Source organism: Gadus morhua, chromosome 21, assembly GCF_902167405.1.
Source record: "Gadus morhua chromosome 21, gadMor3.0, whole genome shotgun sequence".
NCBI lineage: Eukaryota > Metazoa > Chordata > Actinopteri > Gadiformes > Gadidae > Gadus > Gadus morhua.
In genome coordinates this window covers 2,508,258-2,524,246 of record NC_044068.1, presented here as the reverse complement: position 1 = coordinate 2,524,246, position 15,989 = coordinate 2,508,258, and the positions used below count along the sequence as shown (strand labels likewise).

The window sequence follows — 15,989 nt, the reverse complement described above, 5'->3', positions numbered from 1 at the left end:
CATAAAGAGGTGTAGATAGTTGTAGCTTGGTGTGGTTAGGTGTAGTAAGGTGTAGTAAGGTGTAGGTAGGTATAAAGAGGTGTAGATAGTTGTAGCTTGGTGTGGTTAGGTGTAGTAAGGTGTAGTAAGGTGTAGGTAGGTATAAAGAGGTGTAGATAGTTGTAGCTTGGTGTGGTTAGGTGTAGTAAGGTGTAGTAAGGTGTAGGTAGGTATAAAGAGGTGTAGATAGTTGTAGCTTGGTGTGGTTAGGTGTAGTAAGGTGTAGGTAGGCATAAATAGGTGTAGATAGTTGGAGCTGGGTGTGGTTAGGTTCAGATGGATCAGTGTAGTAAGGTGTAGTTAGGTGTAGACGGGTATATATCGGAGTGTAGCTAGGTGCAGCTCGGTGTGGTTAGGTATAGATAGGCTAGGTGAAGTATGTTTGACAATCTGTTCCAGCACCAACATCACGCGCTATTAAACAGTAATCTGTGTTGATCTTCCTGAAGTAAAGCATTTGCCTAAAGGGCTTCAGTCCATATTTCCCTTTCCAAGCTGATGCTTCTCTTCACTTCACGTAGTATCACGGCAGGTGATTTACCTTCTGCAGCTTTGTTAAAGACACCAGCAGAGTTGTTTGAGATGTCTACCACGGACACCGAGCCAAGGCCACGGAGCCCAAACAATAACATAGCAGTGCGTTTCCTCTTGGTTTGTCCTGCCGCCGGTTGCTTTGCATGTGCGCACGGTGGCTGGCCTCGGGGCTGTGTAGCTCCCATTGTGGCCACTAAGCACACAGGACCGCGTCAGAACCACCGCCCGATGCTGCTGCATTCAAATGGCCTCGCCACAGCCAGCTATTCATCAGGAGCCTCCTCAAGGGCCTCAAACTGGCAGAGTGAGGGCCCCTCACCCTGTGGTTGAACGCAGTCAGGGCCCCTCAAACTGTAGAAGAACGCATTGGGGGCCCCTAAGGCTGTAGAAGAAGGCAGTGAGGGCCCCTCATAGTGTAGAAGGAACCGGGACAGAGTGGGACAGAGGGGGACGGCTTCTAAATTGAGGAACCACCGTTGCTTTCCTGAACTGAAGGGAACTTTTGCACCTTGGGAAGCAGAACATTCCAGTGTGTTAGGGAGCAGAACGTTCCAGTGTGTTGGGAAGCAGAACATTCCAGTGTGTTGGGAAGCAGAACATTCCAGTGTGTTGGGAAGCAGAACATTCTAGTGTGTTGGGGATCTCACACTGCACTCTGACCTCCGGACGGTTTGGGTCCCGTCCCACAGTGAGACACGTGGCTTTGGTCAAACTATCAAGCCGACCAATAGGAATCCTCACATGACAACTTCCAAGGAGACGAGGTTCAGAAGGAAACGAAGGACACAAGGTCTTTAAAGTGACTAGGTCTCAAGGAAACAAGGTCTGAGGAGACGAGGTAGCAGCCCAGATTTCGAGAAGACAAAGTCTGAAGGAGCGGGACTCATTTGGTAAACAAATTAACATGGAAAGGTAGTCAGTCACTCCCCTTGGAAAGCATAGAGGGCATTAGCCATGCAAATAGCAGCTGAGGACAAACAGACGTCAGCCGCCCAGATGAGGAGCTCCAGATCTGTGCATGTCCAGACCTGCTGAGACCGCTCGCCCCACGACCATCCAAACCCGGTAGGTCTTCTTCAACCATCTCCCTCCTTAAGGATCGGGGAACTAGTAGACTTGTTATGGGATGTTATGGACTGAATGTTGCACCGGCCTGCAGCAGTTTGGTACATAGAGTACGGTATAGGTGTGCTTTTATTTTACCTTTATTTAACCAGGCAGATCATTAAGAACAAGTTCGTATTGACAGTGATGGCCTGACAAAAAGCACAAGCTTCTAGAGGGGGAAGGGGAAAGGGGCAGTAAGAAATGCCAGGTTAGAGAGGCAACAGCACACAAACACAGCTGTACAGACATACAACACGGTAATACTGATACTGTAGCCATACTGCTGTAATGAATACTGTACAGTGAAGCTGATACTGTATGATGCTGTAATGGGTAGTGAACAGGGATGGGATACTGTATGATGCTGTAATGAATACTGTAAATTGATGCTGATATTGCAGCGATGCTGCTGTAATGAGTACAGTACAGTGATGCTGACACTGTAGCATTATGGTGTACTGCGTTGGGAATGTGATCGATCGTAGTGATAGCAGGACAATGAAATGTGAGGCCTCAGATTCATTTCAGAAAGTGATCAGCTGCTTTAAACCTCTTAAAAGTTTCTTAACGGTTCCTCTGAAGAAAGCTTAAGAGGAAGTTTCGGAAACACTAATGTTCTGAAGAGAGAAGATGAGGGCATAATTGTATTGTGAGAAGTGTCTATGCGACAATTTGTGTTAAAATTGTGTGTGTGTGTGTGTGTGCGTGCGTGTGTTTTGAATATTAATAAGATGGAACCTTATGGTTCCTTTAGGTCCCTGGGTTCCTAAGGGGTCTAGTTTCCAATAAGGCCCAAGTTCCTTTAGGGCCTAGGTAGGTCTAGGTTCCAATTGGGCCCTAGGTTCCTTTAGGGCACAGGGCCCTAAAGGAAGGGTCCGATTTGGTAGGTAGCAAAGGAAAGATCCTAGTTAGGTTCCTTGGTGTGGTTGAAGGCATCACTGAAGGTTTCCTGTGTATGAATGTATTTAGCCTCAGCGTTGGCTGCGCGATCGAGATTTGGAGTTGTTCCATGAAGAGGCGTTCTCGTGAGGTTGGATTATGGGGAATATAATAATACATAATAATAACAATAATATTATAAGGGAATGCTGCCTTTCCACAAAGCGGATTGGAGCCAAGGTTGTAGGAAGCATGGCTCCCACGCAGGAGCCAAGGTGGTAGGAAGCAGGGCTCCCACGTAGGAGCCAAGGTGGTAGGAAGCCTGCTTGGAGACTTATTTCTGTATTATTTCGAAGTCAAAGCCCACAGAGAGGAGCCGATTGTCGGTCATGGTGCACATGCAAAGCCATGCAAATCAGGGGTTCACCACACACACAATGCCACAAACGCACAATAATAGTGGCTATTAGTGTGTGTTAGAAGTGCTTTGGTGGGTCAGGGGGCACTCACACTAGGCCATCTATACCGTGCCCAAGTCAGTTTCACACTTGTACCATGCTCAAGTACGATTGCCCCCCCCCCCCCCCCCTCCCCTGCTGTGCGCTGGCCTGTGCTCACACTAGGCAATCTCAACTGGGCCTGAGTACGGTTCCTTCTTGTACACACGTCATCACGTCGTAATACGTCACCACCAAGCGTCCGCTGCTTAGTAGAACAACACAGAGAACACAGTGGACACTTTACTGACTTTGTTGCTTATTTGGAGCCGTTATAGTCAGACACAGCCCTCTCTCAATGAGCGTTTTTTGCACTGCCAAATAGGCCGTTTTATGGGGGTCATCTCTATGTTCCCCGGGTCCTATGTTCCCCAGCACATACCGGGGAGCATAGGACCCTTTTCCAGAAAAAGGGTCCTATGCTCCCCGGTATGTATTGCTACAGGGGAACATAGGACCCTTTTTGGGAAAACGGGGAACATAGGACTTATAGGTCATAGGTCATGTGCACCCTTGTGGAGAGGTTAAAACTAAATGTCATTATACATTAATAATAATAATAATAATAATAATAATAATAATAATACATTTAATTTAGAGGCGCCTTTCAAGACACCCAAGGTCACCTTACAGAGCATATAGTCATCATACATTTTTTAAAAAGCAAGACATTGTGGAAAAAAATAAAAAAATAAATAAATAAATAAATAAATAAATAAATAAATAAACATAAGCAATAAGAAATAAATAAAACAAAAACAATCAAAACATTCACCTCCAACACGTTTCATTTAATTTGTTTAATTAGATCTATTTCAGATATGAGTGCTGTACGAAATGTATAAATATCTGTTTCAGATATAAAGTGCTATACAAATATAAATATATATAATAGGCTACATCCAGGCAGAACAAGAACCCCACTACCTTCATTAGAAAGAAACATAAAGCGACCAACAACCATGTATGTAAATAGGCTAAAGAACGGAAACTATTGAGTCGCTGATCTATTGAATAATCACTGGCACACTTTATTTACAAAACATATATTTAATGGTCAGCTTAGTCTTGTATTGGACTTCAGGAGGGGAACACAGGAAAAATAAATCCTTAGAATTGTGGGAACATAGGGCTTCACAAGTCTCGAACCTGCCACCCCGTCAACTACAACACACCCATGGCATGGGAGACAAACTCTAACCACTGAGCAAAAAGCCTAGGTTCCCAATTCAGCCAAGGTTTCCAACTTGGAGCAGTGGTTAACGTCCTCGACTGACATCCGGGAGACCGAGGTTCAATGCCCCCGCTGCAAGTCCATTACGCTTTCCCAAAGCGTCTGCTAAATACCTGTCTTTAACCTTTTAACCTTTCGTTTTTGAGCGTCGCAACAACACCTCAACTATTGCACGTTGAAAGCGAAAGGAACCATGTTGGAGCCTGCTCTCTCTGGGTGTGCTTATAAATTAAATAATGAGTTTGTGATCCAAGTTTTATCAAGTTTTATCAAAGGATCCCTTGGTCCAAGATAAAGTGATATAATTAACAGAGCAGCCAAAGAGCCGTGTATAGCTCGAGACCTGCAGGTTTGCCACCCCTGACCTAATCTTTTCTCGTCCAGGCCTATTTGGAGCCTGGTCCTACCAGGCCATCGTACTTCAATTCATTTGTACAGAAGGTCTGGAACTGCTCAATTGACAAACGTTCACTCACTTGGAGGCGGGTGTCTGTAGAAGTTTTAAAATGATTGGATCTGCCCAGTGCCACTCTGGATCTGCCATAACCAATCGCATAGCGTTGGTCGTGACGTATGTCATGCGACAGGACCGGCTCCTTCACCACTAACGGAGCCAGCTGGAAAATCTAACTTTTCCCGAACCCGGTGGGGAGAAGCGCCACAACATCACGGCCACCAACAAAACTCTGCAGAGCTTGTTCTTGCTCCGGCTTTAATTGATCGATTTTCGGCAGCGATCCCACAACAGACCGAATAGCTTCTCTCGTATCCTTCTCCATTGTCTTCCTCTGACTACAACTGAAACTGGCACACAACCTAGACGTCATCGTTCTCAGCCACTCCCTCTGTTCGCTGATTGGACCGCCAGAAATCTGGTTTCCATGGAACGCATTCATATTAAGCAGACCCAGACGTGAAATGAAAATTGAGCGGAAGTAGGTAGGTGGGCCGTGCCAGGCTAGCCTATTTGCATATGTGCGTCAAACAGCCTGTAGGCCTACATAGGCCTATTTGCCATGGAATTAGGCAGTAATGGTGGAAAAGGGGGAACATAGGACCCGGGGAACATAGACACGCTCCCGTTTTATGCACGCCGTTTTCGCGGCACGGTCCGCGCGTTTACACTCCCCGAGGTAAATTTCCTGCTTGAGTTAAAACCATGATTTACCCTCCCGGACCCTGCACATATTGGTGGTTTATTGGGTTTCATTCTATTGTAAATGCGACGGGGGGGGGGGGGGGGGGGGGGGTGTCTCTGTGTCTACACAGAGACAACGCAGCGATATGATCATGAGCAGTTAGCTTACTTGAGAGAAAGTGAAGTCCGCGAGCTGCTGATCATGTGAGAGAGGGTGATGCAGTCGTATTAAACAAAGTCGTTGAAAGATGGTGCGATCTACGAGAGACGCAGAGGAACTGTCCTTACGAGGCTTTTGTCGGGATAAAAAACAGGTGGTCAGAAAAATAAAGAATATGTTGGCGTTTTTGCACTTGTAAATAGGTAGTGGCCTACGCTCAGACGTGAACTTATCCTTGCATCTGGGTGTCTTCATTCATAAAAAAAATAAAAACATCCGGGAGTTTGCAAATTATTCTAAAGAGGCCTAGACTCCGTGCGCAGCCCCGCCTTCTCCAGTGAACCAAGAATGCCCGCGCCGTGACAAACGGGGCATTTTTGATCAAAAACTCAACTTCACTATCGCACCACGTGAACCGCTTGCCGTCATGTTTATTGTTTAATGGGAAAGAAGGGTCGCATGGACTAAACGTCATCCAGCTCAGTTGCGTAGCCGTGCGTTTGCGTGTGCACGTGTCGGCTCATTAGCATCTGCACCGTGGCCTGAGTACGCCTCTCCCAAGTGTGCTCAGGCCACGGAATGGAAGTGGATTTGAGTACGGTCGGCGCGCTCACACTTGCCAAACGATCTAGACTTGAGCACGGTACAGGTGTGAAACGGACTTGGGCATGGCACAGATGTCCTAGTGTGAGTGCGCCCTTAGTGTTTATTAAGTGCGTAACAGGTGTGTATTATAAGTTAATTATTGTCTATCAGGTGTATAACATTTATATTTGCATTAGTGTGCAACAGGTGTCTAACAGTTGTTGATTAGAAGTGTATAGTCTGTATAGGTTTGTAACAGGTGTGTATTAGAAGTTTATAGTGTGTATTCAATTGTGTGACAGTTGTGTGTGTTTTCTCAGGCCACCATGTTGTGCAGAGTATTGATCATTCTGGGAACTGTCTTGATCTGCAACCAGGTAACACTTATTACCAATCTTCCATAATCATTAATCGTTAATCAATAACCTAGAATCGTTTATCAATAACCAATTAAAGGGCAACCAAAAATAAATGATCAGTAATAATAACCAATTACCATAAAGCAATATTCAATAACAATAATCAATAAGAAATAATCATGACAAACAACCATGTGTAAGAACCGATTATCAACAACCAATATAAATATAAAAAGTTATTTAATAATTAAACATGGCGTTCATCACAAGGAGATTACTAATGATTCCCTCTTTCCTACTTTCACCAGGTCGTTTCAGGAGGTAGGTTAACTCCGCACTGCGCTACGTTTAGAACGATACTACGAATAAAACTATACTACATATACAACTATACTATACTAAATATAACACTATACTACGTATACAACTATACTATACTACATATAACACTATACTACGTATAACAATATACTACGTATAACACTATACTACATATAATACTATACTATACAACTATACCATACTAAATATAACACTATACTACATATACAACTATACTATACTACATAAAACACTATACTACGTATAACACTATACTACGTATAACACTATACTACATATACAACTATACCATACTAAATATAAAACTATACTAAGTATACAACTAGACTATACTAAATATAACACTATACTACGAATACAACTATACTATACTACGTATAACACTATACTACGTATACAACTATACTACATATAACACTATACTATGTATAACACTATACTACGTATAACAATATACCACGTATACAACTATACTAAATATAACACGATACTACGTATACAACTATACTATACTAAATATAGCAATATACTACGTATAACACTATACTACGTATAACACTATACTACGTATACAACTATACTATACTAAATATAACACTATACTACGTATAATACTATACTACGTATACAACTATACTACACTACATATAACACTATACTATGTATACAACTATACTATGCTACACCTTTCCAAGTTACTAACACCACAAACACACACACACACACACACACACACACGCACGCACGCACGCACGCACACGCACACACATTTGATCTCAAATGTATTCAAACTTGATCATATCAGCTAATTGTTTAACTCTTCACTTAAAATTGTGTTTTCCACCATTTTTTTATTTTATAAACGGTGTACATGTTTACATTTTTTACTCCATTTAGACTCTGTTCAAATCCCTCACCTGATTTAAGCCATTAAACAATTCTTTACGCCTTAAACTATGTGGCTTTACAAAAACATACTTGAAACCTCACCTTGCATTACAGCCCTCACCGCATTCTCTGCAGGAAAAAAAAAGACAGACAGGCAGACAGGCAGGCAGGAAGACAGGCAGACAGACAGGGAAGCAGGCAGGCAGGCAGACAGACAGGCAGGCAGGCAGGCAGGCAGGCAGGCAGGCAGGCAGGCAGACAGACAGATAGACAGACAGACAGACAGGCAGACAGACAGGCAGGCAGGCAGACAGACAGACAGGCAGGCAGGCAGGCAGGCAGGCAGACAGACAGACAGACAGACAGACAGACAGACAGACAGACAGACAGACAGACAGACAGACAGACTGTGGTGTTGTCCCCAGATTTGTTTGTGGCTGAGCTGATGGTGGAGAGTAACATCACCCTGGCCACGTCCTCCATCCTCTCCACCTTCAACAACTCCCAGCTGGACGTTGCCGCGCACCAGGTCAGCATCCAGGAGATCGAGGTGGTGTCAGGTGGGGCCCTACACACACTACTACTATACTACTACAAAACACACTACTACTATAGTACTACTACACTACTACTACTACTACTAAAACCATACTACTACAAACACTATTACTATACTACTACTACTGTACAACTACAAAACACACTACTACTATAGTACTACTACACTATTACTACTAATCACTACTACTACAACCATACTACTATCATACTACTACTACTATACAACTACAAAACACACTTCTACTATACTACTACTACAACAACCATACTACTATTATACTACTACACACACTACTACTATACAACTACTACACACACTACTACTACACTTCTACTACTACTACAACCGTACTACTATTATACTACTACTACACACACAATACTACTACTACTAAAGAACTACACAACACACTGCTACTACTATCATACTACACACTACTACTACACACAGTAATCCTATACCACTACTACTACACACACTACTAGTATACTACTACCACTACCACAATACTACTACTGTACAACTATACAACACCCTGCTACCATTCTTCTACGATTGTTTTTTTCTTCTATGATTTTCAAGCTTTCTCCAAACTTATAAAAATATATATACATTTTGTAGTGCTTGAAGGACAGGGGTATATTTTTTATAAAATATGTAAGTGCTTTTTGTAAACATTTTTATCCTATGTATTTGTATTATTGTATCTTGTGATCCATTGAATGTTTAATCCCATGTTGAGATATTATTGTGTCTTGTTTAGTTTTAATAGTTCTTACCTGCCCAGCGACTACAGGTGGAAAATAGCCGTTTGCTAAAACCTGGTACAATGCATATCTCCTTGCTCTAAACAAGGTTAATTTTTCTTTTGTACATTGTCCCTGTTCAAATAAAGTTACATTACATTACATTATACTACTACTACTACAACACAAACACTACTACTATACAACTACACACTGCTACTATACTAATACTACTACACAGCACACTGCTACTATACTAATACTACTACTCCTACAATACAACACACCGCTGCTACTCTACTACTATTACTTCTACTTCGACTATACTTCTAATACTATACTTGACCTTCGCGTCGGCCAATAACGGAACAACGCAGCGCTCAGCCTGTGATTGTTTTTTTTTACTTTCTTTTTTTACGTGCGATAGACATGTAACATATACCAAAACATAAAGAATTATACGGGGACAAGGACAGATTACGAGAGGGTTTGGGGAGGTGTTTGTGAGAGGGAGAGAGTGTGTGTGTGTGTGTGTGTGCGTGCGTGCGCGTGCGTGTGTGTGCGTGTGTGGCCAGATGCTTTCCTCCGGCATCTCCGACCCCCAACGCGATAGAGGTCACACCCGAAGCCTGTGATTGGTTTAAGGTCCTTGGAAACTTCAACCAGTCGAAAACCCAAAAAACGAGATGATCGGTTCCAGATATACCGGCATTGGCGAATGTCGCGTTCTTTCAGAATTATCGTCCACGATTAGAATCCCAGCCTGAACTAACATCGGCGAGGCGATCGACTCGGTGAGCGAGTCCCGGGGGAGCTGGTTGGTACATGATGCCGTCCTGTGTGCAGACTGCCTGCTGCTGGGCGAAACGGTGCGGTGTGACTGCGGGCCGGGCTACATCTGGACCAACGACGTGTGTTACAACACCACCTGCTGCAACGCCACCACCTGCACCAAGCCCATCCTGGGATACGAACCCATGTGCATCCCAAAGTTCCCAGGTACCTGGGCACGCACACACACACACACACACACACACACACACACACACACACACACACACACACACACACACACACACACACACACACACACACACACACACACACACACACACACACACACACACATGCATACAAGCACACACCCACACCCACGTCAGGGACGGAAATTTGAACCAGCCATATGCCATATGCGGGTAGATTTGTATGCTTGCGGGCAACTTGTGTCACATATCTACATTTGCATATCTAATACATTCGTCATACTCATGCCAGTGCGCTTTCAACACAGTTCCACAACCATACAGTTAGATCCGTTTTCACCGAACTGAGAGCAGAGGGGAACGGGCTTTATCACTCGTTGGCCCCAGACTGTGGAACAAACTCCCTCTTCATGTTAGGCTAGCCGCTAGCCGCTTCAGTGCCCATTTTCAAATCCCTCCTACAACTCGTTTATTTCCTCTAGCATTTAACTCTGTATAGGTTTCATTATTGTCTATGTCCTTTTTGTGCTTTTAATTGTTTTTATGATACTTGTGTTTTGGTAACTCGATAGCTGATTCGTACAGCACTTTGGTCAGCTGAAGTTGTTTTAAAGGGCTCTAAAAATAAACTTGAAACTTGACTTCTCCAGTGAACCAAGAAAGCCGGCGCTGTGAAGACGGGGGATTTTACCCCCTCGGTTTCACACAAGCAAGACGGTGAAATTGCAGGGCGCGCCAAGCCACGACCGAACCGGCTTGGCAGTGTAAAAAGGCCTAATTTTGCAACTCAGTTCCTTTGTATCACCTACTTACAGTATAAATCACTTCTGATGGAAAAATAATGTGTATGAAGAACACCTTTCTTAGCTATTCTTACTATTATATTGTTTAAAATTAACGCATATGTAAAAAGTGTACACATGAACACCCCCCCCCCACGCACACACAAACACACAGAAACACATGCACACACGTGAATACACACGCACACACCCATAAACACACACACACACACACACACACACATACATATGCACATGAACACCCTGACAAATACACGCACATGCACGCAAACAAACACACATGAACAGAACACACACATATGCACGGTCGTGAATACAAACCCACACATACACACACACACACATATGCACACAGATACACACGCGCACACATGCACACACACATTGCGGCACACAAAGGGCTGCTTTGGGGCTGTGTGCTCACAGTTCTGCTCCCCGTCCCCGTCCCCCAGTGCAGATCGTCGGGACCGTGGAGCTGGTGATGGGTCCGTGGGGCGACGCCGCCGAAGCCATGGTGCGTCCGACTCTTCTTTAGCCAATTCTATCGGGATTGATCTGATCTTGATATCGATGCGATTGCTTCTGTTTCCTGTCTCACGTCTTCTCCTTTCGCAGCTCATCGCCGGCCTGAAGAAGCTGAACGGCTTTGAGAGTCTGAACGTCACCACATTACAGAGGTACCCTAACCCCATAACCCCTAACCCCACACTAGAGGGTACCCCAACCCTCACCCTATAACCCCACAGTAGAGGTACCCTAACCCTCACCCTATTATCACCCTAAACTGGAGGTCCCCTAACCGTCACGCTAACACAACCACCGACACTAACCGGTAGCTATGTAATAGATCTAGAACCAGTAGAACAGGACCATTAGCACTAACAAGTAGCGTGGACAGCTCTGCTGGAGATGGGGTTGAGGAGGGAGAAGAGGGAGCGTCTTCACAACACAAAGTGTTGACTGAGTGACTGAGTGAACCCCCCCCCCCCCCCCCCGCGCGCTGTGTGTCGTCTCCCCAGCGACGCCATCGCTGACTTTGTGGCCAATGTGAGCGCCGTGTTTTTGACGTCCAAGCTTCAGGAAGTCCTCGGGTCTCTGGAGTTGCACATGTCTGCCTCCATCGTCATGGAGAGCATCGGTGAGTTACTGTCTAAGCCCTACCTGCTCCTCAATGACCTGTCTCTGTACTGTCTAACCCCTACCTGCTCCTCAATGACCTGTCTCTGTACTGTCTAACCCCTACCTGCTCCTTAATGACCTGTCTCTGTACTGTCTAACCCCTACCTGCTCCTTAATGACCCGTCTCTGTACTGTCTAACCCCTACCTGCTCCTTAATGACCCGTCTCTGTACTGTCTAACCCCTACCTGCTCCTTAATGACCTGTCTCTGTACTGTCTAACCCCTACGTGCTCCTTAATGACCTGTCTCTGTACTGTCTAACCCCTACCTGCTCCTTAATGACCTGTCTCTGTACTGTCCAACCCCTACCTGCTCCTTAATGACCTGTCTCTGTACTGTCTAACCCCTACCTGCTCCTTAATGACCTGTCTCTGTACTGTCTAACCCCTACCTGCTCCTTAATGACCTGTCTCTGTACTGTATAACCCCTAACTGCTCCTTAATGACCTGTCTCTGTACTGTCCAACCCCTACCTGCTCCTTAATGACCTGTCTCTGTACTGTCTAACCCCTACCTGCTCCTTAATGACCCGTCTCTGTACTGTCTAACCCCTACCTGTTCCTTAATGACCTGTCTCTGTACTGTCTAACCCCTACCTGCTCCTTAATGACCTGTCTCTGTACTGTCTAACCCCTACCTGCTCCTTCATGACCCCTACCTGCTACCTATAAATCTCCTCAACTAGCTTTCCCAATTCATAGTAAAGCCTGCAGATTTGATTCATTTATATTATTGAATTAATCAATGATACATTTACAATTCTTATAGCCTGTAGCCTCTGGATTTTGAGAGGGAGAGGTGCAAGGCATTCTGGGTAATGTGGGAACATTAAATATTCGTTGTTTTGTTTGTGAGGGCCAAGAAACGCGGGTCTTGAATCTCACGTCGTTCTATTAGCAGCCAAAGCGCTGGAAGGAAACGTGGCCACGATGAGGCCTCGATGCGGGGGCTTCAGACGAATAATCCCAGACGTAATAATCCCCCCACCCCACCCCCCCAGGGCTGGTGGAGATGACCGCCACGGGCTCCCTGGTCTGCTACGACTCCACCCCCATGATGACCTGCAGCTTCAACGAGATCCTGGGCGTGAACATGTGGAGCATGAGCCGGGGGGAGGAGTTTGCCGAGCTGGGGAACGGCAGCGTGGCGCAGCTCACCACCTGTGAGAGCGCCAGCACGCCCGCCTGCATCCGGCTCACGCTGAATCGGGTGAACGGGAACTGGGCAGGTGAGGAGGGGGGCAGGTGATGGGCGGGGTAGGTGAGGAGGGGGGCAGGTGAGGGGGGGGGGGGGCAGGATAGGACGGTTTAATTCAGCTCATAGACACGCCTGATGCTAGCTACCAAACAAACAGCTCTAGGTGGACACGCCCAGTTGTGATGTCAGAAGAGGCAGATTTTCAAACGGCTCGTAATGGCTAATCACACACACAAACACACACCTGCTTGAATAACATGTCCCCTTTAAAGAACACCCACGATAGAGCCAGAGCTAACTGCTAGCGCGCTCCCACAGGCGTGTTTAAGTGTGAGTTCTCGGAGGGCTCGGTGAGGCACACGGCCCTGCTGGGGCTGGACGTCGCCCTGCTGCCCGACCCCATCAAGATGGTGATGGACCCCCTGACGGTGGACTGCTCTGAGGGAGAGTCCTCCTCGGAGACCGTCATGGTCACCACCACCATCGCCCCCACCACGGAGGCCTACAAGGTCACATGGTTTTACCGGGACGCGGAGCAGGCCACCCTGACGCCAACAGGTGAGCACTCACTTAACCTATTGTTAATATATTTTAAAAAAAAAACAGAAAGAACAGCACGAAATATAAATATACTGTTAAGTATACGGTATAACTATACAATAGAATTTACAAAATTTACAAAGAAGAATATACAATACTACTTTAAGAGAGGGAAAAAAATGTGCAATATCAGTTCAGTTAGTCCAGTTAGAGATTTAAGATTTCAATATAAATATAAATAATATAATATATATATTCATGGAGCAATAGGGCCGACAGGGGGGTTCAGACACTGAGTATCCTTGGCGTGGCGCGTGTTCGTGGCAATAGCAACACGTGCCACGCCCTCATTACGGGTGTTAAGTAGTGTGCTACAGAGGAAACCCGATTTGGACCCTCAAACTCCGGACCACTCTACCAAACCCTCAATAGGACACTACTGCAGGGCTAAGACCGACTGTTTGAACACATTCTCCCGACCACTTCACTAAGGTCAACGCGTGCCTCCCTCTAGTGTCGGTAGAGGAACAGGTCTACACCTTCGACGTCCCTATCAGCTGCAGCAAGAGCCTGGACCCTCACTACGTCAACATCACCTTCGAGAACAAGAAGGACCAGAAGAAGACCCTCCGCCTGGACATCGGGGTCATCTACCGTAAATAGCCTTAACCCTAACCTTAACTTAACATTAACTTAACTTTATGTTTCATCACAGAAACATCGTGGTTCATTTAAGGCACTGCAATCAGCTTTAGGATTGGGAAGGATAGTATGTAGAATAACTTGTTATATCAGTTGTAGCATGCATTGTAGTCTTTCCTGTAGTATTAATTGTAGTTTAACTTGTAGTCTTACCTGTTGTACAACTTGTATTCTTACCTGTTGTAGAACTTGTATTATACCACGGTCTGGGGGAATGCTCGATTCTGATTGGCTGCAGGGTGTGCATTAAAGGAGACATATTATGGTGCTTCCCAAACAAGTAAACATAGTATTTGAGTTCCAGAAAACATGTTTTTGAAGCTGTTTGCTGGAAATAGCTTTTAGGAAAAAAAATATTGTCTACCGCTATTCCCCTCTGTTTCAGTCGCTTCAGAATGCGCTGTTTCTGTTGTCTGTAGCGTTGATGCAAATGAGCTGCTGCCCATTGACCAATGAGCTGTCAGACTGAACCACAGCATGGAGGAGAAGGGATTGCTGCCGTTTGCTAAGTCCTGGAGCTTTATATATAATATCATATAACATAATAATAATATTATATACGGTATTTATATAATCTATCTAACATCAGGGCCAAAAGCTATGTGCGGCTCGGATGATATTATGAATAATAAAGACTGTGTCTGATGTCTCTGGTACTTCCACAAGTAAAGACTCGTAGTGGGGGGTATCTCGGCCATGGTTGAGAAGAATTGGGGGAAAGGAACTTTGGCTTTGACTCTCTGAAGTCCATGAACCGCGACATGGAGAAGAAAAGGATTGTACTCCGGGAGCTGAGCTGCCGGACTGCCTCCGAGCTCCCCGCGCCGGAGCTGCCGGACTGCTGTCCGGCCGCCGTCGAAGCTGTCTGGCCGCTTCGGCGGTATACTCCGGGAGCTGAGCTGGCGCCGAAGCTAGGTGGCAGCGGACGAGCAGCTCCAGCTGGGGTAGCTCGGCGGCAGTCCGGCAGCTCAGCTCCGGGAGTACAATCCCTTTCTACTCCATGTCTCCTCCTCCCGACTTCCCTTCGGCGGCAGCTCCGGCGGGGTGAGCTCGGCGCCAGAGAAAGGGATCGTACTCCCGGAGCTTAGCTGCAGGGTTAGCGCCGTGTTGCCCCCGCCGGAGCTGCTCGTCCGCTGGTCCACAAAAACTTAGCGATGCTCTGATTGGAGGGGAGTGGGGAAGTGGGAGGTAATATTCAAACGTGCCCCCTTCCTACGTAGGAGGGGGCGCCGAAACTGACTCGCTCGTTTGGTAGCTGGAGGCGGGCTGCTTCCAGAAATGCGTAACTCACTCAAAAAATCATGTACGGACTTATTTCAAAGTTTGTATGCGTGTGGGAGCACCACCAACCCACAACAACACCCCAAAAGTGCTGTTTTCATAATATGTCCCCTTTAACTCCTGATAAACGGACACATGCTTAGTAGTTCCAGTCAAATTGTCTGTTCACCGTTCTCAATTAATGCGCTAGCTGGCGTATCTTATCAGCCTGTCTCAGAAATGAGTAACCATAG

At 45.7% G+C, this 15,989-nt stretch overlaps 1 protein-coding gene across 1 annotated transcript in view; it reads left to right on the top strand.

Annotated features, from left to right (window-relative positions):
- The first annotated feature begins 1,575 nt into the window (after positions 1-1,575).
- The window catches only part of adgrf3b (adhesion G protein-coupled receptor F3b), a 20,187-nt gene continuing 5,773 nt past the window's right edge, over positions 1,576-15,989 (top strand). Inside the window, exons 1-11 of the mRNA XM_030346126.1 lie at positions 1,576-1,638; positions 6,494-6,550; positions 6,841-6,853; positions 8,188-8,322; positions 9,917-10,069; positions 11,309-11,370; positions 11,472-11,533; positions 11,876-11,994; positions 13,037-13,264; positions 13,552-13,791; positions 14,288-14,428. Coding sequence (XP_030201986.1) covers positions 6,500-6,550; positions 6,841-6,853; positions 8,188-8,322; positions 9,917-10,069; positions 11,309-11,370; positions 11,472-11,533; positions 11,876-11,994; positions 13,037-13,264; positions 13,552-13,791; positions 14,288-14,428 — 1,204 coding nt within the window. The 5' untranslated portion in view covers positions 1,576-1,638; positions 6,494-6,499. The remainder of the gene's footprint in view (positions 1,639-6,493; positions 6,551-6,840; positions 6,854-8,187; positions 8,323-9,916; positions 10,070-11,308; positions 11,371-11,471; positions 11,534-11,875; positions 11,995-13,036; positions 13,265-13,551; positions 13,792-14,287; positions 14,429-15,989) is intronic.